Source organism: Pseudopipra pipra, chromosome 11 (genome assembly GCF_036250125.1).
Source record: "Pseudopipra pipra isolate bDixPip1 chromosome 11, bDixPip1.hap1, whole genome shotgun sequence".
Classification (NCBI taxonomy): domain Eukaryota; kingdom Metazoa; phylum Chordata; class Aves; order Passeriformes; family Pipridae; genus Pseudopipra; species Pseudopipra pipra.
Genome location: NC_087559.1, coordinates 2,190,627 through 2,214,191, shown reverse-complemented (window position 1 = coordinate 2,214,191; position 23,565 = coordinate 2,190,627). Strand labels below are relative to the sequence as shown.

General features: G+C 43.9%; 1 protein-coding gene across 3 annotated transcripts in view; it reads left to right on the top strand.

The window, feature by feature from the left end:
* The window catches only part of LOC135420128 (contactin-4), a 283,517-nt gene that overhangs the window by 174,961 nt on the left and 84,991 nt on the right, over nt 1–23,565 (top strand). For all 3 annotated transcript variants that reach the window (XM_064667147.1, XM_064667145.1, XM_064667146.1), the window contains 3 exons: nt 2,116–2,242; nt 3,422–3,597; nt 18,049–18,144. In XM_064667147.1, coding sequence (XP_064523217.1) covers nt 2,116–2,242; nt 3,422–3,597; nt 18,049–18,144 — 399 coding nt within the window. The remainder of the gene's footprint in view (nt 1–2,115; nt 2,243–3,421; nt 3,598–18,048; nt 18,145–23,565) is intronic.

The window sequence follows — 23,565 nt, the reverse complement described above, 5'->3', positions numbered from 1 at the left end:
CTATTTCTACCTTCATAGTTCTCTGCCTTTGGTCTCTGTTTTCAAAATTGTAATAGAGTACCCAGAGCTATAATCTTTATAAGCCAGATTTAATATTTTTTCTTAGGGTGAATGAGACTGTTTAGGGAGTGAAGCAACCCTGGATCTCAGAAACAAGTCCAGATCTAGCCCTGTTTGCTCTGTGGTTATTATTATCCTTTTCCACCAGCAACAGCAAGTTGCACACAGGTATAATTTAAAGCTAGAGAGGATGTGAAATGTGTTTTGAATAATAGATGAGTTTCAGTCAGATATCATTAACATATAATTAAGAATAAAGATAAATACAAGTGATGTGACTGGATGCTTAGTGTGCTCTCTTTTGTGGTGGGGCCTGAGGGAGGAGAACGTGGGGGAGAGGCTGCTCCTTTCTAATCTTCCTGGCAGAGTCTCTCTGAAATGCTTCTGTGGAGAGACAGAATTTGCTCCCTGGAGTAAAGAGCTATTGTTCTGTCCCTGGTAAATCCAGCTGATTTCCCAGTGTTGGGAGATGTGAGGGCTGTTCACATTCATTCTCACCCTCCTCCTATCGGGAAGATCCGTTGTCTTCTATTCAGTCCTTTTTCTTTCTTATTTGTTGTGCAACCCACCATCCTTATATTTTATTTATTCCTTTTCCTCTGACCTCCCATACCCCCAAATTTCCCGTGTGTCCATCAAGATGGACTTCTGGCAGGGAAGTCCATGCTCACATCCCTTCAAGTCCTGCCCTGGGCAGTGAGGGACCTGCAGGCACCCAGTGGCCCACACAATTGCCCTTTCTCTGCTGTAAAGATAGGGCAGAAACAGATTGGAAAATGTTCCAAAAATGTTAAGTCAAGGTTCCTTTCATTCAACTAAAAGACTTTCTGGCTGTGAGGAGTTTTACTGTGTCCTTACTTGCCCTATATTTCGAGGAGGCAGCCAGACATCGCCACTGATGAGCAGAAAAGTCTCAGTGAAATCAGGATGGATGATTTTTCTTTTTTTCAGGGAAGAAAAGTTGGTTTCTTTTATGTTCTGAACAGCTACTGTGAAGATAAAACTGTCTAATACAAACAGGATGGAGAGCAGTGAATTTATGTTGTAGCTTTTTGTGGGCATTTTGGGCAATATTGGCGTATTTTGTGAAATTCGGTGCTCGCTGCAGAGCTGCACTTTGGGGATGATCCTGTGAGCAGCACTCACCCTTAACTCCCAGTTTGAGAAAGGATAAATTGTTAAGGTGAAAATGGAGAGTGGTTGAGGAGAGAGGAAGGAGTTAACAACTCAAAAGATCAAAATGTGTTTTTAAAATAAAGAACTAAAGTCAGCACGAGGGAGGCTCCTGTGAGTAATCCCCAACTTCAGACTGTTGCATTGCTGTGAAATGACTCCTGAACTCTTTGAAGGTCGTGTCAGGTTGTTCTGCCAAAATATTTTCACTCTTCTACCTACATTTAGTGTGAGTTTTTAATACTCCAAAGTGCACAGGCATGTGATGTCCTTGGCAGCACAGGTCACACCAAACACTTGGGACCCTCATTGCCGGGGGGTGCTGGGCTGGAGCCAGGGAATTCCTGAGGAATCCCAGCACAGAGAGGGCAGAGGGTGTGAAAGGGTCCCCTCTGAGGGGCTGGGGCTCAGTTATACCTGTGACTGCAAAAAGGTTTCAATCAGGGGTGGCAGAACCAGCGAGGGGACTCCCTGGGGGCTGGACCTGCTGGGGCCCCTCCAGCTCACGTTACTGTGTGACTGTATTTGATAATGTGGCCTTTTAGTTCACCAGGAAAATGTTTCCATTTTTCAAGGTGAATTAAGCACTGAACTGAGCTTTGCTCTGACAACAGGATCGTGCTTCTTCCCATTCATTTGAACTTTGGGTGAAGTTTCAGTCTCCTCTCTATTTAATGCACAGACATTTGCATGAATGTTGACTCCGTGTGAGATTCTGGGAAAAAAAAAAATCTGGTGTTATAAACAAAATAAAGTGTCATCAGATCTTTTCCAAGGTGAATGATACACAGCCTCTTGCTGCCAAGACACTATTTCATGTTTTAAGAGTGGGAACATGGAGATTCCATCAATTACCTGTCACACTTTCCCTGTTTCATGCAGATGACAACACACTGCACGGGCCAGTTTTCCTTCAGGAACCCAACAGCCTGATCTTCCCTTTGGATTCAGAGGAAAAGGAAGTGGAGCTGAGCTGTGAAGTGAAAGGAAACCCCAGACCAACCATTGGGTTTGTTGAATTTAACTGGTTTTTAGCATTAACTGAATTTAACTGTTCTTTGGCACCACCCCTGCACTGCAACAGCATCACTCAAGGGCCTTTCTCCTGCCTGGATCACTCAGTGATGCCCCTGGAGCCTGGAAATGCTCTCAGGCTCATGGTGGCATTGTTGGGGTGTCCTGTGCAGGGCCAGGTTTTGATGGTCCTTGTGGGTCCCTTCCAACTCAGGCTATTCCACGGTTCAGGAGCATTAGAAACAGGAAATGCACATCAGGAAATCACCACACACTGCAGCTCAATTGCAAAATTTGGACAAGAGCTCAACAAGGTTATGAAGGGACAATAAACAGCCTTGGCTCTCGGGTTAACCATCCTTTTGCCTAAACACAGGCAAAGCTCTCAGTTCTTTTCAGCTTTGGTAACTGCTCTGGGATCCTTGGAGGAAGATCCTGCCCTGCTCTGGTGCTGCTGCTGCTGGAGATCCCTGAGGCTGCTGTTTTCTCTCCTTTAGTGCCTCTCTTATTTTGCTCACCCAAGTAAATGCCACTCTGAAACCACTTAGAGCCACCAGGGCTCAGCCACTGGGCTCTTTTCTGACACAACCAGCTGTTTAATGCCATGAACTCTGTTGATTCACTGGTGCAAAAGCATTCAAATAGTTTCTCTGCCCATTCTGGTGGTGGAGGGGCAGCACCTCCATCGAGGGCTGGTGGGGCTGAGGCAGCTCTAACTGGGGCAGCGTGGTGCTGGAATTGCTCAGTGCCCCAGTTTGTGACAACAGCCCCTGTGAGTGAATTTAAATTGGAATTTAAATGTAAAAATAAACAGCCAGCAAGTCGGGAGAGGGGGGGAAAAAAAACCCTCGGTGGACTTGAGTGGTTTAGAGATCCTGTTCCAGGGACTTCCCCTTGCAAAATGATTAATTCCAAAGAGCAGCAGCACAAGCAACTACAGAAGCATTAATCATTTCAGAGACTGAAATATATGTCAAGGATATTGCTCTTTCAGTTAAATACTGGAATATTTCAATACTGTGCAGGAAATTTGCATTTTTGTGCCTTTTTTTGTCTTTAATAAGTAGTCAAAGATGTTCTAAATCTCTCTTTATTTACTTCATGCTGTAGTTTGAAATACCCAAGAGCCTCCATTAATATCAGCAGAATGTAACTTTGGCATTTTGTGCTCTAGGTGGAAGTTAAATGGGAGCAGCATCGACGTGGGGATGGATTTCCACTACAGGCTGGTGAAAGGCAACCTGCTGATCAATAATCCCAATAAAACCCAGGATACTGGAACATACCAGTGTGTAGCAACAAACCCATTTGGAACCATTGTCAGCAGAGAAGCAAAGCTTCAGTTTGCCTGTAAGTAAGAAGGCAGCCTCTGTTCCCTCGGCATGCAGGGAAAACTGGGATATGTGTCTCCTTTCCAACCTTTCCTAACTGGTTATGGAGTGTCCTCTGAGCTGTTCATGGAGCAGAGAAAGAGGGGAAATGTGAATAAGGAAGGCATGTCTTGGTTTATCATTATTTAGCTAAAACTATATGTAGTATACAGTAAAATATTTTTTGAGGAAGGGGCCATCTGGGAAAGGATCTGGTAAATGGGATCTCATCCAGGGGGTTTTTATTCTCCTTGGAGAATTAAAGCTTCAAAATATTAACAGGAGTATGCTCTCCATAAGGAGTAAAGTCACAGTGACAGGTGTCCTGAGTCCTGTGTTTCTGTGGTACAAGTGCTCTCAGACATGGGGGATATTTTGTAACTCTGGGTGTAAGAGGGAAAATGGGCTTTGTATTTATTTTGGGTTAAATCAGAGTTACAGCTCCCTGTTGAAAGCTAAGGATGAGAAAAGGCACAGATCTTGCTGTGAATGAGCTTTATATGAACTTATGTAAAGCCATTTTGAGGATGAAGTCTGTGAGAGTGGGCAAACAACAACACAGGACCACGAGTCATCTTTTTTCTCATGTAGTTGTGAAGGTGAAGGCAGAGAGTAAATACAGGGACTTATTCATCTGTCATCTCTGATTTCTCTGTGCTGTTGTCCTGGGAGGGGTGTACACAGCAGAGCAGTAATTACAGCAGGAGCTGCTCTGGAATATCCTTGGAGGAGCGTGCAGGAGTTCAAGGCAGACCCTTCCCAGACACAAAGCTCTCAGTAATGGAGAGCTTTCAGCAGAGCTTTAATGAAAGGTGCTTTTGACTGACTGGTAAGAGAAGTTGATGTGCTCCAGCTACAAAAATGAGAAGATAAAAATGCCAATAAACCCCAGGTTCACACTCTGTAGAGAGATGATTTGTAATGAGAAATAATACAGAGGGGAAAGTCAAGTCCTCTGTCTCCCTGTGTAGTTTACAATATATTATCCTCTTGCTTATGACCTGCTCGAGTCTTTCCATGACTGAAGGTGCCTCTTCACCGTGGATGGGTAATAAACAGCTTCCTCAGGCCCCTTCTCATCACTCCACATTTCAGCATGTCAAGGTGATTGCTTATAAACCCCACATTGTGCTGCTGCTCTGGACACACGTGTCCCACAGAGGCTCTGCCTTAGGAGCCCTGGGCATCACCAGCTCCCAGGGGAGCCTGGGGAGCAGCACCCTCAGGGCAAAGCCCTTCAGCACCCCCTGGCAGGGTCAGATGTTTGCTGGATTCAACCACTGAAGGACAAGCTGGGTCCCAGCTTGCAGCTCCTCAAAGGCAGGTCCTGGGCTTCCAAATTTGGGACTAGAAGGGAGGATTCTCCCAGTCCCACAGAGGGTGTGGAGGCCCTGGCACAGGTTGCCCAGAGAAGCTGTGGCTGCCCCTGGATCCCTGGAAGTGTCCAAGGCCAGGTTGGACAGGGCTTGGGGCAACCTGGGCTAGTGGAAGGTGTCCCTGCCCATGGCTGGGGGTGGCACTGGATGGGCTTTGAGGTCCCTTCCGTCCCAGACCATTCTGTGATTCCATGATTCCCGTGATTCCATGATTCCTGTTGCTGACAAGTGCAGTAGCCACGGACCAGTTGAGTAGAAACACATCCTCTTCTCACATATCTGGTTTGACTGACTCCTAGTTAAGAACACTGAACTCAAAAGCTTGTTCTTTTCCAGTTAAAGTAATGGATAAATGGATACATTTTTGATCCCTAAATTTTACTTCAGGTTGATAAAACAGTGTCATCAGATTAGAAATATTTGGATTAAAGAAATAAAAATTAGGGTTCTCTCAAGGTGGGCTCTGTGCTTTGCTAAAGCAGTAAGTCTTTTTGTCTTCCTTAGTCAAAGGGATTGCAACCAGAAGTAGCTGGATTATGAAATACCGAGTGGTTAAGTTTATTACAAAAGCTCTGCCTCTAAGCAAAAATAAAATTGGGCATCTGAAGCTTCAACCTTTGTCTGAACAATCCCTTATTTTCCATCCTCCTGTGTGGGTTTTGTTTTATCTCCTTTTCATTTCTGAGGAAAATTAGTGTTGGGTCTGTTGAGACTGATGGCTGGAAGGTTGAGCTTGGTTTTTTCCCCCTCCTCTTAAGAGTTAAATTGTGAATCTTGGGGCATCAGTGATATATGTTCCTTCTTCAAGGGCTGTGTTATTCTTCTGTAGCCTTTTCAGTGCAGATTAAACTGCTGTTGAGCCATTCAGCCTCCTGTGGAGGTCAGGGAGGGTCAGCAATTTAATCCTTGAAATATGTATTTAGGTTACAAACTCATTATGATAAAAGTCCCAATATTTTCCCCCAATACTTGCTTTGTGATGTGTCATTTACATTTCAAATTTATCCTTTTCTCTTCTTTTTTCTTCCCCCCTTTTTCTTCCCCCCTTTTTCTTCCCCCCTTTTTCTTCCCCCCTTTTTCTTCCCCCCTTTTTCTTCCCCCCTTTTTCTTCCCCCCTTTTTCTTCCCCCCTTTTTCTTCCCCCCTTTTTCTTCCCCCTTTTTTCTTTCCCCCTTTTTTCTTTCCCCCTTTTTTCCTCCCCCCTTTTTTCCTGCTCCCTTTTTTTCCCCCTCTTCTCCCCCCACTTTTTTCTTCTCCATTTTTTCTCTCCCCTCTTTTTTTTTTTTTTTCCAATGCTGCTTGTCTCTGAAATGGAACATATTTTCAAAAGTGAGGAATCTGCTGTGCCACAGTAACAGAACATGGATTAATGATACCCTAAGCCCTGTGCTTACAGCAACACAGGCTTTCAGAAAATAAAGCTTTAAACTCTTGAGTATGGATCTAATAATGGCTTCTCCAAAATGATATATGAAAACACAGCTGAACAAGATTAAATTATGTGCTTTTTATTTTAGGGGTTGGGGCTTAGCTTGACAATTTTATTCACTGTGCTGTAGTTTCTGTTTGGAAATAACACTGGAATCAATAAGGAGTTATGGCTGGGAAGGAGCGCGGCTCTGACGCGGCACTTCGGAGATGAACCCACCCCTTCAGACATATGATTAAAGTTGTTTACCATGGCCTGGGTCCTGCTTCCGTTTAGGATGAAGATAAAACTCATATTGATTTTTAGTGGCACCAGAGTTGGCCCAAACCCCTGGGAAAGTGCTGAGTTTGTGGGTTGTTCTGCCTGCTCAGCTCCCGCTCCCCTTGGCAGGGCTGGGCTGGGGGCAGGATGGGCAGGGTGAGCTGCTGGAGGGTGTCCTTGCCAAATTGTTTCTCCTGACTCTGAAATAACGTGCAGAGGGGAACATCAGCACACACAGAGGCTGAAAGCTCTTTGTTTGCTCTCTACAACTCCCTGGAAGGAGGTTGTGGTGAGGTAGGGGTTGGTCTCTCCTCAGAGCGACAGGACAAGGGGAAACAGCCTCAGGTTGTGCCAGAGGTGCTTCAGGTTGGACATCAGGAAAAAATTTCTTCGCTGAAGAGGTGATTAAGCACTGGAACAGGCTGGCCTAGGAAGTGGTGGAGTCACCATCCCTGGAAGTGTTCGAACAATGAGTGGATGTGGTGCCCTGTGATGTGGGTTAGTGCACCTGGTGGTGTTTGGTCAGAGGTTGGACTTGATGATCTTGGAGGTCTTTTCCAACCTTGATGATTCTGTGATTTATACCCACATCTCCCTAGCCATAAAACTTCTCCAATTAGACAGAACTTTGAATTTATTTTGTCTTGCTGAGGCTGCAGTTTGTTTTTTACTGCCAAAGCTTTGAAACCAACATCTTGGCATGTCTCTTGGCACTGCAGAGTCAACCAGAACACCCCAGTGCCCCCCACACTGCGGGTCTCCAGAGTGTGTCTGCTCCCTCCCCACCTCCTCTGGTGGCAGTTAATGCATCCTGAGGGTGGGGCCAAGCCTCTACTGTGCTCTCCCTACAGATGGACCCCCATCTTCTCCCGTGGAGCCATCCCTAACACTCACAGATTAAATATGCTTTCCCTGCTGTGATAACTTGACTCAGTTTGGCCTTAAACTCCTCAGCGGGATTTGCTGTTTAACCTGCAAATTCCCAGAGACGGTGCTGCCTGCAGGAATGCTGGTTTAAAACAAACCCTCTGGAGAGTGGCTGAGTGGCTGTGTGGTAGTTGTTGCCTTTCTCATCAGCACTGGTGTTTGTCTCATGCTGTTGATTTTGAAATGGGCACCAAAGAGGAAAATCAAGTTTGAATCGGTGCCGGTTTTCAGTCGTCCCATTGGTTTGCCCCCTGTTGTTACAAAAACTGCCTAAAAGTGATGTCTGTGAAACAGGGGCTGTTAGAGAAATGGGATCTGCTTTTTAGGGGTTTTTAGCATTTTGCACACTGTAGGACCCCACACTGTGGGGACTCCTGGTGTCCTTCCCTCTGCTCTGCCTTGACAGGCTTCTCCCAAATCGCTGCTTGTCCAACCCATGGCAGTTCTCTGTGGAGGAGTTTCATTTGAATCTGTAACAGGTCCATGCTAATGCTATGAATGTTTTCTGCAGTTGGCCAAAATGATATTGAGATGTCCAGGGGGCTGAGGTACCAATTTTTAGAACATAAATGAGATCCCAGTGGAGAGGGGAATAATGGAGCTGAAGGGAGGTGCCCTCCAAGGATGCTGGAGCAGGAGTGAAGCATCACCATGCTGCCCTTGCAAAATTAGTAAAAGGGGCCCATGAATCTTCCTGAAATCATTTAATTTTCTGCAGAAATTCATTTTCTTAACATAGCCCAATTTCCCCGACATACCCCACAATCTCATTTTTTTTTCCCGTTGAATTCTTTTGGAGCCCCTGCACATCCAGGCCAGCCAGAGGTTTTGTCATATTGCCCAGGAGTGATTTTGTGGCAGCAACATGGAACTCTGCAAATAAACATTATTTTGGAGCTTGAATGTGCAGTTCTACCAGTGCAGAGTCCTCGTCTTCCCAGGCTTCCCCATTCCCACTGGGATGTGCCAGCCATCCCTGTTTCTCCCATAAGCAGTGAGGGTACAGCCTGTTTGTGGTGTCCCCAGTTCTGCAACAATATGTTAAAATATTCTAGGCCATCAGATAAGATTTGGGGCTAATTATGACAAATTTGGCTCAAGAGTGTGTGCATGTAAATTCCCTAATTCTTCCTCCAGTGCCTTTTAAAGGAGAAATGTCATTTATATCAATAAATTATATTTATTTTGCTGGTCTTTGGCAAAATCAGCCCCTCCAGCTGCTTGGCTCCTCAGGACTGGGCTTGGTGTGAACTTAACAAGGGACTAAGCACATTTATTTGCATTTTTCCACATGAAATCACTTCCCAGTGTTTCTCCTTTGCTGAAATCCTACCTCAGCCCTGCTCAGTGCACTCAGCAGTGTCAGAGAACCAGCTCCCAACCTCTGCTCCTTCACCACAGTCTCCAATGGGTGGAAAACTAGGCTAAGCCTCTTAAGTTCCTCTTTTTTCTCTTTCTTTTCCTGTTTTTTTTTTTTTTTTCTGTTTTTTTTTTTTTTTTTTATGAATAGGGACTATGCAGCAGAGGATAGATCTATAACCTATTTTACTTTCATCTGGGATAGAAGGACCCTTAACTCAGAAGTGTAGGATTTACACCTGCCTTGCTTCCCCCCCGGGTTATAAATAAGCTGAATGTATTATTCCTTAAAGCAGTGGCAGGGAATTTGTAAATAATCAGGCTCCCCTTGTCCCAAAGCTGGTAATCTTGAGAGACTGCAATGTTATTTAAGGAGTGTATTTTGGTTTAGATCATGCAGGAATTGTTCTGGAGAGGGCAGAGATTGCTGCATGGGGAGGTGTCACAGGGATGGGAGAGCTGCCACCAGTGAACTGAGAACCACAGGTCAGTCACAACCCTACAGTTTCTCTTCTAGTTTGTAAATTTAAGGACCAGCAAGGCACTGGCTTGACATTTTTCCCCGTCTCCCTCCATATTTATTCATTTTGCTTTAATATGTCAAATAAAGTATATTTGGAATATTTTATTTTTGTATCTAAGGGCTGCATTTTAAAGAATTAAATGCAGATGGAGGTGTTTTTTTTTTTTTAAATGAACGTTCAACCACCTTGTAAAAACTGATTTTAGAGTAGCACAAGCATCTGAAGAACTGTAAGCAAGTGTTTTCATGGCATATCCTCATCGATTTTCCTGGTCTTCTGTGTCCAGTGGATAGAGGACAGGCCAAGAAATCCGGAGGTCTGTGTTATTTGCTCAGTTATTAGGATGCTTCTTGGAACACCTCCCTTTTTGCCTCTAAATCTCCTGGTCTGTCAGATGAAATAATGCTGTTTCCCTAGTTGAGGAAATAATTATTATCCTTAGGATGATCATTAGTGATTCCATATCAATGCAAATCAGTATTGTCTCTAAATTTATGGAAAACAGCAGTTACAGGACCCCTGATCAAATTCAGCTTATGCCCAAAAGCTGGAGGTGGACTCTGTAAGACAGTTTCTGCTCCTGTTGATGGGATGCAAGGCCAGTGCAGAACAACTTTATTCTCGTGGCTGCTTTTCCTTTTTCTTTTTTTTTTTCTTTTTTATTTTTTTCTTTCCTGTTTTTCTTGTGGAAAGCAAAAGCAGGGAGGGAGTCAGTGTTGGCACAGAGGATGGCAGAGCTTTAAATGTGTTTGTCCAGAGTTGTCCCGTGTCACTTTTCCTGTCTGCAGCAAACGTGACTGACATTTCATTGTTCATTAGACATGAGAGATGAACAGAGTGACAAAATATCAACGCTCTGTGAGATGCTGCAGAGCATCATAAATGTGCATTTCCAAAGGGAAGCTGAACCACCAGACACTCTCTGAGGGTCAGGTTCTCTGTGGGGTCTTTTTCATCTGGGCTTTGATCAAGTGAAGGGAAATTTTTCTTTGAAACTCGTGCCTGGGCTTGTGTCACATTGCCCAGGGAAGCTGTGGCTGCCCCAGCCCTGGGAGTGTCCAAGGCCAGGTTGGACAGGGCTTGGAGCAACCTGGGCTAGTGGAAGGTGTCCCTGCCCATGGCAGGGGGTGGAATGAGATGAGCTTAAAATCCCTTCCAACCCAAACAGTTTTATGATTCTATTTTACATCATTTGGGGTCTAATTTGCATTCATTTCACTGCACACAGTAAGAAGGTGCAGCAGAGCATGAGCCAGTGGGGAAGCTGTGAGGCATCTGCAATGTTAATGCTCAGACACGACATGAGAGAGCTCTGCAGCATCTCCTGGGCCAGCAGAAGTTCTGCTCTCTGGCTATTGCAAAGTCATCTGTGCTGGAAGAAAGTGTGTGAATAACACTGGATTTTTTTTTTTCTAGGAGAATATAAAAAACTTCTGAGAGAGAAATAACCCCATTCGAATCAACCCAAGGGGAAACGTCTGCCCAGATTTTGTAGATTAAAGTAATAAAATTTTCAGAGTCCTCAGCATTTTGTCTCAGGCAGAGGAGCAGCTTCAAAACAAATGTTTGAAATATTTCCTGTAGAAAAAAAAAGGCAGAGAGGCAGCTTTTATGAAATGGGACATTAAGTCAGGGAGGATTTTTTTTCCTTTTTTTTTTCCTTTTTTTTTTTCCTTTTTTTTTTCCTTTTTTTTTTTTTAATTTGGTAACATCCCAGGGAAGAGTGGTTTGATTTTGGAAGAGGACAGTGGGTGCCTTGCAGGTATTGCTTAGAGCTCCTGTTTTCCTGTATGATTAGTGGCATGAAGGAAGGCAAAAAAGCACTGGGTGTGGCTTGTTGCCTGTTTGGAAGCAAGGATCAGATCCCAGCGAGGTGCTGAGCACGTGGTGTGGCAGGAGGAGCTGTCCTGGTGAGCACAAGCAGCTCCTGGTTGGTGTGGTGGAGGAAGGAGAAGGGTGTCCAAGCACAGAGCAAGGATCTGTGACACCCATGGCTGTCTGTTGGACAGTGGAATTGGTAATGCTCGAGGAAAAGCCATCTTTGGGATGCAAGGTGAAAGCCTGAGGAGGAATTTTAGCCATCTGGATAAACCAACCACTCTGTCTTTCATAGATGGTGGTTGGAAAGACCTGGGAAGACTAAAACTGTCCCAGCATGAGAACCCAGATGGAGACATCCAGGTCCAAGATGGTGCCTAGGTCAGAGATGTGAGTGGCAAAGATGCACAGGCATAGCCTTGTTTAATCCCCACAGTAATAAAGCCCAAGGAAAAATACTTTCCAACAGGGAGGCAGGGGGGGGAATGGCAAGGTATTTACCTCTAAAACTCATTTTTCCCCCTTTTTTTCCCCTCAGTGAAGTAGAAATCCCGGTGAAATTTCTGTTCTAAAGGTCAAATTAGAAAGCTTTCATCCCCAGACTTGTAAACTATTTCTCAAATCAGTGACTCTCGAAATTATTCATTAGAACAGCAGCTCTTAAACTAAAATTCTATTAAGCTCTGTATCAGAGGGGGTTTATTCCGAAGTGCCCAGCCCTCTGGGTAGTCCTGACACAACAGCAAGGACATGGGCTGAAGAACTTAATCTCTGGGTGTTGGGGAGAGGGATGACACAAACACCTGCTTTTAAAAAGCCAGGTTTTATAGCGACAGTGTTTAGAGGTGTCAGAGCCATAAATATCAGGAGGCAAATCTTGTTGAGTGTTGCTGTTGTGGGTGCCAGGCATCAGTTTAAGAGCTTTCAGCCTTCCTTCCATGGACAGGCCATGATTTCTTCAAACCAGTGCCCTTTAATGTCTGGAATTGATTGAGATGCCCTGGAATCCCCTCTTCAAGACTTGTTTTATTGGCCAAATTAGCCCAGTTTATAGTCTAGAGCCAGTGAAGCCATATTATTCCGTGGGCAGCGATGCAAATGTCTCCTCTCTCCATCTGGTTGTGTGTTTTGTCCAGGATATGAAAGTGTGGTCTGTTATGTGTGGAGAGTTATGCAAATGTGATGAAAACAATTTGGAAGAGGACATACAAACTGCCTCTGAGTAGAAGGTTCTTTATTCAGTCTGACCCAGGACGATTTGGCCAATCCTTCTGTCAGCTTTTTCATTCCTGGCCTAATCAGATTCCCTTGAGATCAGTCAGGTGGTCTTTAATAATAAAGAATAATCTCATTGACTTCAATTCAAGGACTGGATATGACCTTAAACGTCACTCTGAATTTTAGATTGCTGGGATTATTTTAAAATTAAGCCCATTATGATCTGTAAATCTCTTTTAAGTCATGCTTGAAAATTGGCTTTAGGTGTCTTGGCTGTGTGTGGGTACCAAAGGGGTTTGGGCATTTCACATATAGAAAAAGCTAATTATACCTTACCTAGGTCATTATTTCTTATTGTTTGGGTGCTTTAAACTTTATTTAATATGTGTGATAAAAGTGGTGATTTGTCCACTACAGAATACCCAAAATTGCCAGGATTGCCAGTAAGTGTGTTAGCTTTCTGATTTTTCAATTCTTAGATGATCAGACTCATTTTTCACCATTCAGTTTTCTTGTATCCAAAGTACAGCCAAGTCTCAAGGGTGAGATGCCGACCACAACACCCCATAAAATATAAACAGGCTAAAAGAACTCCTGAAGTGCTGATCCAAGGATTTGTAAACCATCAGCTGAAGTGTGAGTATCCCAACCAAAGCCTTATTTTTAGTACAGTTAGAATGGCACAGTATCCAGTTACTGCTAATTCCCAATAACTCCACACTTGGATGCACCTACCCTTTCCCTTCATGTGCTGCTCCTGGATCTAAACTGTGTGGTTCCTTTATCAAGGTTCATTGAATATCTCATTCTGTAGGAATAATGATCCATGGGAAGATACAGATAGACACAAAGACACAGGGCTTATGCTTTGGAGGCTCCTTGCTATTAACATCGACTCAGTAGAGTGATAGCACTGATGTGTTATCAAATTTGCTTTACAGGAGTCTCTAGGGAGAGACTTTTTAAGTAAAACATAGTGTAAAAGCCACTAACATTTTCATTTCTCTAAGCCTGAATATTAGTCATGTTCTTATTTGGAAATTAAAATTCAGTGATGTATAAAGAAGTGATTGATGTGTGTGTATGTTTTTGTTGGAATGTAATAGAAGGAGAAATAGTTTCCTATGAGTTAAACAAGAATAATAGGTGAGAATAACATTGACACTGCTTTTCTAATCGTTAGGAAAAAACCCTTTAAATGGAATGACAAAGGGCTCAGTGTGGTGTGTGAGTTTTTGACAGGGTGTCATTCAAGGCAGTACAGCAGTGCTGTTTCTGCATGATACAGTCACAGAAATTGGCTTTCTAAAGGACATGCAGACACCTGTCACCACCAATTTGGATCATTTGCTCCTCATCTAATTTTCTATCATATTTTTGGGTGGCTTTTAATGGTTCTAAAAGAGCCCTCTTGCAGAGAGGGGGCCTCTCCTAATTTCAGAATCAGCATAATCACAAAGCCTTTTGGGTTCTAAAAATACACAGGGCTGAAAAAAAAATAAAAGCAAACCGTGGAAACCCCTCCTTTGGCAAACAAAGGCAACAAAACAGAGCTCAGCTTTCAGAAAAAACAGGGATCTCTGTCAAATTCCCATTGCCCTGAGACTCACCGCCTCCTGAGGGAAGGCTCTGTGTTCCAGCTGGGTTTCCAGGGAACTCCAAGTTCAACAGCTCAGTTATTTCAGTGTTGTAGCAAATCATGGGGACCAAGTGGGCTCGTGTCACTGCTCTGCCTGGGTACATGTCCTGCCAATGGAACAAGCAGTGGAGCCCTGAGTGAGAAGGAATATAAACACAAAAAGCAGAGGGCAAATATTCCAGTGCCCCCAGCAGTGGCAGGGTGAGCTGGTGCCATCGTTTGCTTGCTCATCCTTTGATGCCATCTATGAAATATTTCTTTAAAACTTCGATTTCCAGGACTTGCCAGTGGTCACTTAGAAAAAGAATTATCAGATTTCATAAAGTGCACACCCAACTAGGTCCTAATAAAGGCTAAAAGGCTGCAGCTCTTTTGTTTTGCTTATAATTGGATCTTCTTTGCTGTGAAAATTGTAGGCAAAACTTGGGGAAATTTTTCATTACTCTAGACAAAGCTGCATAATTGTCACTGTGAAAAGCCATATGGTTTTGATTAAAGTTTCCAAATGCCATTTACTGAGACAAACTACCCAGTCTTGAGGGCCTGTGGATCGTTTCAGATTGCTTAAGCCTTTATTAAACCCCACTTGAGGTTTGGGAAGGAGGTCATTTAAAACAATCCCCTCCCCAAAGTGAAAAGCTGGTGGGTTGACAGCTGCTGCTGGCACCTCCTGGGCTTTGCAGTGGTTTTGGGGAATAAGCATCTGTGTCAGACTGGCATCACTCACTGGTACCTGCATAAGTTGTATCATAAACATTAAGCCAGAGTTTTAACAGAGGCTGCAGAAAAAAATCTCATAATGTCAGAAAAAACGTTCAAGTCCCTATTAAGGGCTGGGTGTTGGGGTGTGTATTGCACTCCAGTGCTTTTTGGCACCAGATGTCAGGTTTTAGTGCAAATATTAGCTAATTAAGCCTCTTTTGAGAGACACAGCTGAAGTGCTTGTCCTTAGAGATGTGCAAACTTTGTCAGCGAGAACTGAAGTGACTTTCCCAAAGTCACGCAGCTGCTTTTAAACTCATCCAACTTAAATTAAATATTACACACAACTTCATGCTTATGTGGGTGTGTTCAGCTCGAGTTAGAATTGATACTGTGGGGAAGTTGTTTAAAAGGCATCTTCACCCAGTCGTTAAATAAGGTGTGAGTAACTGTTACTCACAGTAACCTGTGTTCCTGTTGCACCTCCCTGTTGTATTCTCCTCTTTGCACTGAAATCATTACTAGTCATGTCCTTGTGTGATGCTGGAGTTACTGCAGCTTATACAATATTTTTCCATGTTCAGTGGAGTCATTGCTGTAGCTTTTTGTGCTCCCAGTAAGCTTTGGCAGGACATTGACCTCTGGAATTATGACTGTTAATATTTTCTTCCTCAGTGCTCCCCTTAACCTGGTGGTTTGTGAGTCTGTTTGTTGAGGGTTTTTTTATGGAAAATAAGAACAAAAAAAGTCATATCTTAATTCAGGGTCTTTGGGCTTGGGGACAAAGCAAAGTGGAACTTAATGCTGCCATTAGGGCAGACACAGACAGCCAAACCAGTCACACTGTCATTCAGTTGTTCATTGCTGAGCTTTTTGTTCTTTTGCTGTTCCATTGATTTTTAATGTCAAAAGTACTGAGAATAATTTCTTACCTGCTCCTGGGGAGGGGTACAGAGGCACTAGACAGCTGTTGCCCTTGGAGGAAGATAACAGACACAGGGAATGAAGAATTAGAAGGGTGTTTCTGCATTACAGCCTCACGGGGTGGGGGGGTGTCAGCGAGTGGGTTTAACTTTCCTTCGGGTCTCACCTGGCACAAAATTTCAGGGCAATATTCTGCACCCATTTGAGCATAATTTTGTAGGAAAGGCTTTTCTCTGCTTTGCACAACACGGGAAAGCAGAGGAGAACCTCTCCAACCCGCCCATCAGTAATCCATACATTTCATCACTATTCCACACTGACATTGTTCCTGATTTCCTGGCAAAGACTGCGAGGTGGTGTCTAAGTGGAGCTTCTTGCTAATAAAATCTTAATGATATTGGGTTTAGTTCCAGTTATTATTTAGGTGTTGAGAAAATAAATCTGTGGGTTTCAGGGTGCACCAGCACAGTCAGCCTAATGGCTTTGATGAGGCATCAGCCTTTCTTATAATTATCTTAATCTTGTTTTACTCAGATTTGAAGCACATCCAGGAGGCTTTTCAGAACTGACAGGGACTCCCAAAGCTTGGTGGTTTGCCCTGTGAGCAGTGGTGGTGGATGCTCTGCTTTATTTGCTGCCTCCAGTTGATTTTGACCATTCTTCCAGCATTTCCTAGTTGCTCATCCAAGCAGAGATTCTTTTCCTGGTAGCAATGCTTTTCTTGTCTATATTGATGTACAAAAATGTTTCCTAATACCATGTTTATTCCTCCAGGCATTATTTTGGCTTTAGGCTATTCCTCCTCCTGCTGCTGTTCTCAGAGAGGGTGGAATCCAGTCTTGTGTCTGTATGCAGTCAAAATATATTAAAATCTATGGACTGGCAGGTGGTCAGAGAAATGCTTTAGTGGTTCCTGTAAACTGCAAAAATAAAATCCTGTCAGACTGGAATGAAAAGTTATATCTCTCTATTTTCATTAATAATGGGTTTCCTTCTGTTTTCCTTCTGTCCTAGGCCAAAAACAGACAGAAGGGCAAAGCAAATCACAAAGCAAAGTTAGAGATTCAGGCTGTGACTTGAGACTGGGAAACTCCAGGGTTTGGACTAATTTCTTTTAACAAATAAGTCATTCAGTGTAGATGGCTTTGTAAATCCTCTCAATATTTATCCACTAAAATGCAAATTAAAATGCTGAAATAAATATAATAATGATGTACCATACAATGTAAGGGTCTGGCAGAACTGTACTGGAAATCTCATAGTGACTGGGGCTAATTGTTACTCACTATTTCCATTGTACTCTCCCTTTTCTCTGAGTTTTATTCTGAATTTGACTTTATCAGGAAAGGTCCATAAAGGTTTCTTTCCTAAACAGGGAAATGAAGTGGTGACAACTTCTGATTTTATTTATTTAATTTTTTTTTTAAATATGTGTGCAGAAAACCTTTTTAAGAGGGGATAAAAATCAAAGCTTAATTTTTCATCCTTGTAAACTTTTAATGATGTTCCTACCAGTTCCTGCTGATAAATATTTATCACCTCTGTGTTTTCTCTGGTTCCCAACTGAAGTGCCAAGAGGTTTGTAATCGCCAAACCAAGGCTCAGCTACACTGAAGACAAGAAAAAAAATGAAAATTGAAATGCAGGGGACTGTTAAAGATCAAAGGCTGCCAAAGTGATTCCGTGTCTTGGTGCTCACAGAGAGTCACCTCCTCACTTGAGAGCAATTTCCTTGGATTCAACGTGCAAGGAGAGGAGAGGGAATTGTATTTTTGCAGTTTGTGGGCCCTGAGGAGAGAAAAAGAGAGAGGTGGAAGGAGGAATTTAATTAAGGAGCTGTGTGGGTAACATGGAGCTGGTAGGAGAGACTTCCTTATGGGAGAGGAGGGGTCTCCACACATGGGTTGTGAGGGCATCAGTAACAAGGCTCCTGAAGGCAAACAGGCTGGGTTATGAGGTAATTGGTTATTTAAGGCAGTAATTCTTCATGAGTTCATGGAACAAAGCTCTGCCAGCGTTCCAGGTGCTGCAGGTTTCTCTAGATGTGTCTTCTGCTGTGGGTAAATGGCCACCTTTTCCCCTTGCCAGCCTGTGGAGGCATTTGCTGATCCTTTTGCTGCTTCTGATGCTCCACCAGCTCCCACCAGCTCCCCCTCCACGCCGACGTTCGCAGCAAAGTCGTGGTGAAGCTTTTGTGCTTCTCACGAGGAGAAACCATGAATGGCCCTCTGACTGAGTTCTCTCTCTCTTGGCAGACCTGGAGAACTTCAAGACCAGGACGAGGAGCACGGTGTCTGTGCGCCAGGGCCAGGGCATGGTGCTGCTGTGTGGGCCCCCGCCCCACTCGGGAGGTAAAACACTTTCCTTCTCATTGATACCAGGGGGATTTGCAAGCTTCTGCTCTAGATTGTTTTGTGTTCTCCAGATTCTCGGTGCATTTATTCATATATTATTACAACTTTTGCTGCACTTTAAAATCTTAAGATAGTTTGCCCTCCTTGGAGGGGTTTAAAAGCCATGAGGATGTGGCACTTGGGGACATGGTTTAGTGGTAGGTCTAAATGATTGCATGGTTCTGTGTAGCAAGTACTTCGTGCTGTTCACTTCAAAGAATGTGCTATAAAGGTTTAGAAAACTCAGAACAATCCTTTCAGTTTAGCACAAATTTATTTTAAATGTACCAGTCAGGTGTTTGTGGCTGATGTCCCGATCGTGTGTGTTACACTGTTATGTTTATAGAGAAAAAAATGAGTTGGAGAGGGAGTCATTCCATCACCAGTTCCTGCTGGATGCCGTGTCAGGCACGGCCAGTGTGTGCCCGACAGGCACCGCGTGTTGTGCCAGCAACCACCACGATCAACACCCAGCCCTTGCAGCTGCCTCTTTCATCAGGGGGTTGTTTGTTCCATCAAAACAAGTGGTCATCATTCCATGGATCTGTGTCCCTTTTAAAGAAATTTGCCGTCCTGCTTTGAAATCTGTCTGTCCTCATCAGCTGGACGGAGTTTGCCCGGTGGATCGTTTGCTGTTGGCTGAGCTTATTGCTCAGACAGGAGCAGACAGGGGCTTAAGGAGCTGCTTTGCTCACATCTGACCAGCTGACAGACCTACCCATGGATCTTGTTCAGCTGAGACCCTTTCCCAGTGAGCAGAACTAACCCCACTGGCTCCTGGGGACATCCATGGCCATGTGGTGCTGCCTCCCGTTTCTCCACAGACAAGGAGGCTCCTGAGTCCCAGAGGGACACGGGGATGTCACGGACACCCCAGAGATGAGGCAGGATTTGTGCACATTTGTCTTTGTCTCTCTGGTTGCTGAGAGGTTTCTATTTTGCCATGAGGAATCTTTGCAGCGTGAGCACCTTGTGTGGAGATGTGGCTGGTGATGGTGTGAGCAGTGAGGAGGAAATTGTTGATCAGGTGATTCAGGAGAAAGTTTTGGGCTGGGTTTGTTTACTGATGATGCCAAATGAATTCCAGAAAGGTGCTGGCATTATTTCCACTTTGGGTTCAGTGTGTGGGAAAGCATCTCTCACTGACCAGGAGGTGAGAGCATTTCTGGTGCCCAGAGAGGCAGAAAACTCGAGGGTAATTATTTCCCTCAATCATTTGGGTGAGAGATGACTTCCCACATGACCACCATCCCTGACCTGCTCTATTGCAGCTAGAAAATTATCTCTAATTGTAACCAGATCCACAATTATTCTAAACTGATACTATTGCAGTTTTGTAACTGAGCTGGGCTGGAGTTGTGCCAGTTGTTGTTTTCTGGTTTGCATAGAAACTATTTAATGGAAACTCAAACCAGGTCCAGTTCATTCAAACCAAGACCCTTGCTCTGTGGGAATTAATCTGCTCTGTGGCAATATTTTCTTTTACTTTGCCTTCCTGCTGAGGTTAGAAATGAGGATGAGTTTTAAAAGTCACAACTGCAGAGTTAATTCTTTTAATGGTGTTTCCATCAGCCAACTGCTCATCTGCCGGTGTAACCAGAGCTCTGGGGTCTGCACAGTCACTGCACAATTACCACAACCCTCCCCTGCTCTCTCTGGGCTCAGGGAGGTTCATCAGAGAGTATCAGGTGTCCCTGGAAGCAGCTGCTCATCGGAAAACCGCCGTGTTCCATGGGCAGCTCCATCCCCAGGGGCCCTGGCAGTGTTTGCAAAGCAGAGCTGTAGAGATCAGCTCCTTCCAGTCCCCTGGTATAACATTGCAAGTATTTCATGTTGTAGGGCAACAGGAAAAAACGTTCAGCTTGGCAGTGAAAAACAATCCCTCTCGTTGAGAGGGTGAGTTAAGACAGAGAAAATGCAATTACTTATTTTAGAACTTGATTAGGGCAGCAACCTGACTTCATCATCCTTGCAAAAAGGGCCTGAAGATGTTAATGACCAATGCTGAAGCATGGGACTGTCTGGGGAAAAAAAAACCACTTTTATGTTATTATTGTTATTTTTTTACTTTAGTTTCATGTGTGCACTGAAAATGAAATCTTAAAAAATATTTTAAGAAGCAAAATGATTCAGTGTGAGAATTGCTGTTGCTTCACTGATGAGAGTGTTCACTGGAATAGTAGAAGCCTGGAAAAAACCTCCTGGCCAGTTGCTGAGCACAAAGCTGAGGATATTCTTTTGGGTGTCAGAGACACAGCTCAAGAATTTCTGTGTGATAGGAAACACTTCCAAAGTGTCTGAGGAGGGCCAGGGTCTTTTCCATTTTTAGGTGGGTCAAATGATAATGCTTAGAGCCCCCCTGAAGAAATTTGGTCAAAAAAAGGTAATAAATGAGAAGGGAATAACTTCCTCTCATCCCTTGGTTGTCTTGGTCTTAAAAATTGTGGATTTTATTAAAAAGATGCTCCATCCAGACCTTGAACCTTTCAACTGTAGTTCACCATAAGACTTTGCTGCTTGGAAATACCTGTTTCTAAAGAGCTGGCAGCTAAAAGTGAGGTTATGTTGGCCTACGTGCATTAGTTGTTGAGGATTTCTTTGTAGTTTTTCTTCTTAATGATGCCCGATAAAGAGCTTCCTACTGTTCAAATGTTATGAGAAATTCATCCTGAGAATGAGTCCAAATGATGAACAGGTATTTCCAGCATCAACAAACAGGCTGTGTGGCTTGCACACAACAATTGAGGCGTCTCCGTGTATTGTCCTAATTTTTAGTTTAATATGAGTTGGAGATTCAGCATCTGAATCTCTGCTTCCCTCCCAGTCCCCCAAGTTAGAAGTTTCAGTTCTTTTCCTTTCCTTTTTTTTTTGCCTTTGTTTCACTAAAGGACTTGCAGAAACCTACCTGGGCTGGTACCTTTTTTCTGAGATAATTACCCTGCTTGTAAAGGGTGTTCCCTCATTATTTCCACTGTTTCTTTAATCAAAAGCCTAATGATGGTTGTGTGTCAACCATTCTACCTGTGAAGCTCAACAGAAGAAATAATTTGAGAGTAAACATTGCTCTGGGAATGTGGAATTGGGGCCTGTGTAACAGCACAATGAGCAGCTGTAGGTATTTAAGTGGACATGAAAAAACAGGCAAAAATCCTAAATTATGAGTGTAGCTAAAATTTGGCTTTGATGCAGAACAGCAGGGGCCACTTCCAGAGCCACTGGCCACTTCCACAGCATTAACTGGGCAGTCATTAAGGAATCTCAGCATGTCTTAGAATTTGGATCCCATAAAACAATGCTCTGCTGCTTTATATTTTCAAAGCCCTGCTAGATCAGCCACAGAGTCCCAGAATGGGTTGGGTTGGGAGAGACTTAAAGCTCATCCAGTGCCACCCCTGCCATGGGCAGGGACACCTTCCACCAACCCAGGTTGCTCCAAGCCCCGTCCAACCTGGCCTTGGACACTTCCAGGGATGGGGCAGCCACAGCTCCTCTGGGCACCCTGTGCCAGGGCCTCCCCACCCTCCCAGGGAAGAATTCCTTCCCAATATCCCATCTAACCCTGCCCTCTGGCAGTACTCCAGGTGGGGTGTCACAAGAGCAGAGTAGAGGGGATGAATCCCCTCCTTTGACCATCTGGAAGAGCAAATCAACCTGAGGGGGATTTGAGCCAAAACCAAAAAAACCCACAACCAAAACAGCCTTTGGTTTTTCCTGTGTTCCATTCTGTTGTATTTTTAAGCCATTTAGATTAATTTAGAAACCCCTGACCATTTCAAACGTAAAATAATGTTCAAGTTCAGCTGTTGGTGAAAATGTTTTCCTTCTGAGAGGAACTTTGCAGGGGAAGCAGGTTACCTTTTCTTGTTTGCTCTTTTCAGTATTGTTGATCAAATTTGGCAAGATACGTTTCCTGTTGAGATAAACTTGATTGAAACAAACAAACAAAAAGCCCCGAAACCCAAAGCAAACACTCGCCTGTGTTTCTCAGGGCTCTGAATTGTGTTCCAAGGGGGATATGCCTGGGAAGTATTTGGAGGTCACTGTCCTTTTAACTTTTATCTCCAAATTTTAAGACAAAATATTCTTCTGTGCCAAATAGTTCTTTTCATTGAAGTTTGTGGGAACTGAGTAATTTAGCTGCCACTTTTACTAGATTTATTTGACAGTCAGGGGCAGGGTTGTTAATATTTTAACAACTACAGTTTTCAAATTCCTCCTAACATCCCTGGCATTTCTCTGTGAGGCAAGAGACTAAAAAAAAAAAAAATACAGTCCTGGAAAGTATTTTCTGCCCACTTGACAGGCTGGTGGCACACCCATCCTCATGCAGAACAAATGAGTCTGTAAATCCTCCCCCCTCCCTTCTTTGGGAAGATAAATGAACTTGTCTTTTAGGATTTCTTTCGCTCCCCCCTCCCGCGAGTTCCTCTGGGTTCATCTTTAGAAGATCCATACACGATGTTCTCATGACATTTGCCTTCCAGCCCTTGTGGGAAAACCCTATGGAAATGGAGATCTCGGAGTGCTGTACTGTGAATGTACACAGAGAACTGACAAAAATGAGCTCTCAATTACTTAATTGTTTGAATTCTCTGTTCCCTTTGTATTCCCTAGAGGTGTGTCCTGCTCTGGGATCTCCCTGTCCTTAGCTTGTACCACCACTCCCCACATCTGGAGCATATTTATTCTCACTCCTAATTTATCTCGGTAATCTGTGCAAGGAATAAATAAGCTGATTGCTTTTTTTAGATAACAAAGTGCTTAGATGTGCAGATGGAAACATGCTGATATTTTTACAAGACATGTCTTCTCCTGCCCACTTGTGAAGGGCCTCTAACAAAGTTCCTGGTGACCCTGGAACCGAAGCTCCCCAACATGATTTCTATCCCTGAACCTCAGTTCCCTGCACACCTTGTCCCTCTGCTCCTTGCTGTGGAGTCAGACAACCTTCCTGGGCATCCATCCCCCATCCTGGGGATTGGAGCTGTGTCTCCTTCAGGGAACAAAGGCAGGATTTAAGGAAAATCAGTTTTCTGTCTCTCTGCAGAGCCCATGTTCTCAATACACTTGTGAAATTCCATCTTCCCAAAGTGGAGGAGATTCATTAAAGCTCAGTTGTTCCCATAACTCTTTCCTATCTGATGCCATTACTCCTGTTGGAAACACAGCCATGGACTGCTTGTCTGGGAGCTGAAATGTTGACAGAGAATTATTCTCACATCTTTTCACATAATGGATGTGTTCAGGTTTTATCACTCTCTCCTGCCTTTTTCCCCCCCCTCTCCCAGTATCTGGGAGAACTTTTAGTTCTGTCGCACAGCTTAATCAAGTAGAACTAACTAAATTTTAGCATTTGACAGCAGAGATGGCAATTCTGAT